Source organism: Monopterus albus, unplaced genomic scaffold (genome assembly GCF_001952655.1).
Source record: "Monopterus albus unplaced genomic scaffold, M_albus_1.0 scaffold588.1, whole genome shotgun sequence".
Taxonomy (NCBI): domain Eukaryota; kingdom Metazoa; phylum Chordata; class Actinopteri; order Synbranchiformes; family Synbranchidae; genus Monopterus; species Monopterus albus.
The window spans coordinates 65,785-69,183 of record NW_018128468.1 but is presented as its reverse complement, the minus strand read 5'-3'; the positions used below and the strand labels follow the sequence as shown (position 1 = coordinate 69,183).

The 3,399-nt window shown below is 36.9% G+C and overlaps 1 protein-coding gene across 1 annotated transcript; it reads left to right on the top strand.

The window, feature by feature from the left end:
* The first annotated feature begins 1,027 nt into the window (after positions 1-1,027).
* LOC109953242 (amine sulfotransferase-like) lies at positions 1,028-3,399 on the top strand. The gene is made up of 5 exons (XM_020588671.1): positions 1,028-1,285; positions 2,338-2,464; positions 2,811-2,905; positions 3,011-3,182; positions 3,263-3,399. Exons 1-5 carry the CDS (start codon positions 1,043-1,045, stop codon positions 3,370-3,372), a joined length of 747 nt encoding a protein of 248 aa, XP_020444327.1. The 5' UTR covers positions 1,028-1,042; the 3' UTR covers positions 3,373-3,399.

Here is a 3,399-nt window from a genome sequence, read left to right as displayed (position 1 = left end):
TGCTTCTGATCCATTAGGTTTTGCTCTGTTTGGTGAATTTATAAAAATATCAGAAATTTGCTTTTGTGCCACCATTTTCATGTGCTGTTGTGCACCTATTTACAACAAGTGTGTAGGTACACAGAGTAAACTTGTTGCAAACAGGTGAGGTTTGGCCAAACCGACTGAAAATCTGGAACCCAAGATCCACTATTAAACACTTACTAAGATCAAAATATTATTAGAATATGAACATAAAAATTAAATAATAAATTTAATATTATTTATTTGTTATTTATTATGTTTTAAGTTTATAGTTGTGGTGGACATACAGGTCCTCCACCATCCTCCAGGGGGTGGTGCAGCAACATCTGCACCCCTACTGCTCACAGCCTTGATAGGCTGTAAAGTCCCTTTTCCATTACATGTGAAATTTTACAAATATTTCCATCACTCAAAATGTTATTACAGTTCAAGGTGATACATAGTTTTAATATGTACTGATACAAAACAGCAAAATAATATTATGAAATTACATTTAAAGACTTTAATGTGAGATTTTTATTTCAATTTTCATGTCTAATAACTTTTATGCTTTTTTCAATGAAAGTCTAAACTAATGCATTTCATTAATTAATAATACACAGGATTTTCAAGAGTTTTTCTCAGCTTTGCTCTACAGGATGTTTAAATAAAGTTATAGAACAGACTCAGACAGATTCCATACATGATGAAACCAACAGTTTATAACATGCGCAAATCAAAGTCCAGAGTCCATCTGCTGTAGCTGAGACAATCCAATAGGCAACATTTCCCTGATTTTTGGGTGATTCCCAACTAACATGGAGCAGATCACTGACTACCTCTTCAGGTATAAAAACAACAACTTTGCCATTGGTACTGCAACTGCTGAGTACATTGATTCACTACAGGCCTTAGCAATACGAGACAGTGACATATTCCTTGTCACCTATCTAAAGTCAGGTCAGTAAAACAACTCTTTGGTATCACATTATTTACTGTATGTTCATAGTGATCTGTCCTGTTGGGAACAGATTCACTGATGATGTGTGATTTCTCCAAACTCCTCCCCCTCACAGGAACTATATGGACTCAGCAGATCATCATCTCCATCTGTGAGTTAGATGGAGGTCTGAATGAATATCCAAACAACATGGAGCAGATGCCTTGGCTGGAGTACATGAAGGGTCATGAAGACTACTCTCTTCGACCGTCTCCACGTCTCTTCACCTCTCACCTCACCCCAGCTCTCATGCCTCTGGGACTGAAGGACAAGAAGGCAAAGGTATGTATTTTATGCACTGGTGGAAGAAGAATGAATAATTTGTGCCTAAAAGGTAAAAAAAAAAGAACAGAAAACCAGTAGTTAAACTTACAACTTTATAAGCCTAGAAAATGATAATAAATGAAACTGGTTTGATTTAAAGCAACAATATATAGATTTTTTTACATTAATAAGTTTCAAAATCATTTCGATGACATACTGTTTGTAGATTTTGGTACTGGTCTGTATCATAATTTGGATACAGGAATATTTTAAAAGATTATTCACATTTCTGAGTGCTGGAAAGTCTGCAGACTGTATGTGAGCCATTTGTGGCCTAAGTGCATGGCTGCATTCTTGAGCATTTCAAACGCAAACACAGCCGGGGACAGATTCCTTTATACAGTGACAGCTGGGTGAGAGCCTGGTGGCAGAGAATCTGAGCCAGGCTAAAAGCTGTTAACATTTTCATCCATAGGACTGCAGGCAATTTTATTACATTTTGACAGGTTTCAATCTACAGTGTAACCACTTAGACTGAGAATATATTGTCAGTCTATCCAAGTAATGCCAATTTAGAAATTGCTTTGGGTTTTTGGAGATGTGAGTACTCATTATCTGACCAAGCTAGCTCTATTAACAGACAGCTACATCTCATTCAGGGCACATTAGTACTTTAGGTTGAAGCATTTTATCTGAAAATACAAGTAATATTTCAGTAACATGAAATAAAGTGTTCATATCTGATGTCAGAATAAATAAATCAGTGCAAAGTGATATTTGTATAAAATCCTGTAATATTACTTTTCTCTTATGGCTCAATAAGAGCTTTGTCTTGTAAACAAATACACATGTAGTGCTGTACATGAGGATGGATGAAAGCACAAATAGCATTTACCACAGTTGGATACAACCCAGTTACACTCAGCAACTCTAGGAAGAGACTGTCAAGTTACATATTGTTGCTTTAATATTGTAATTTTGACTTTTACAAATTTTTTGACATTAATGGGCTCCCATATTTGGTGTGTACTTGATCAGGTTAAATTCTGATTGCTCTGTTTGTTTCTCAGATCATTTATGTGATGCGTAATCCAAAGGACAACATCGTCTCCTATTACCACTTCAGTGGTGCCTACACTGACCTGGAGACTCCGAAGAGCTTTGACCACTTTTTTGAGCAGTATTTGACAGGCAACGGTGAGGTACCTCAGTTCCACAATCTGGATGTTGATGACCAGACCAAATACTCTGGTGCTGATGAATCTGAAATCAATCAATCAGTTCAATCAAACCAGTCCATCTATGAAGTTAAAACCCCAACAAACCATGAGCATCTGTAGAACTAATCCTTTAGTCAACATGGAATTTCATAATTGGCTATTTCAGTCCAGACCACAGCAGCATGTGAATAACTTCAACTTCAGTTTAAAGTCTTTTTGAATCATGTTGGTTGTGTTTACATACTGTTGGAATAAATACAGTATATTTTAGAAACACATCTATGTAAATCTTATGTTAAGTGATACATTATACAATTATACAGTTGTAGGGTCGTCCTGGTTTGACCACATCAGAGAGTGGCATTCAAAGAAAGACCAGTACAACATCCTCTTCCTGACCTATGAGGACATGATCTTGGTAAGATGTGCTTTTCTCCTCAGACTGTTCATGTGAAAACACTCCAATAAATTCTTTGTCAGAATTGAAGTTTTCCTCTGTTGGTCTCCTGTTTCTTTGTTTCAGGACCTGAAGGCAGCAGTAACTAAGATCTGCAGTTTCTTAGGAAAAAACCTCAGTGAAGCAGACGTTGAGCAAGTTGTAGAAAAAGCCACATTTGAAAACATGAAGAAAGACCAAAAAGCCAACTATGAGTTTCTACCAAAAGAGAAGATCAGTGGAAGATTCATGCGCAAAGGTAATGCGACATAACTGCAGCTCCTTTGCAATCTTTGCATTTTAACACACATCAAGTGCAGTTTTAATTTTTCATTGCAGGTCAGATTGGTGACTGGAAGAACGTCTTTACTGTTGCCCAGAGTCAAAGAGTTGATCAGCTGCTTCAGGAGAAACTTGGTGATCTGTCTCTGAAGTTCATCTGGGAATAAAGAGCAGGGACCACAACCTGGATTATT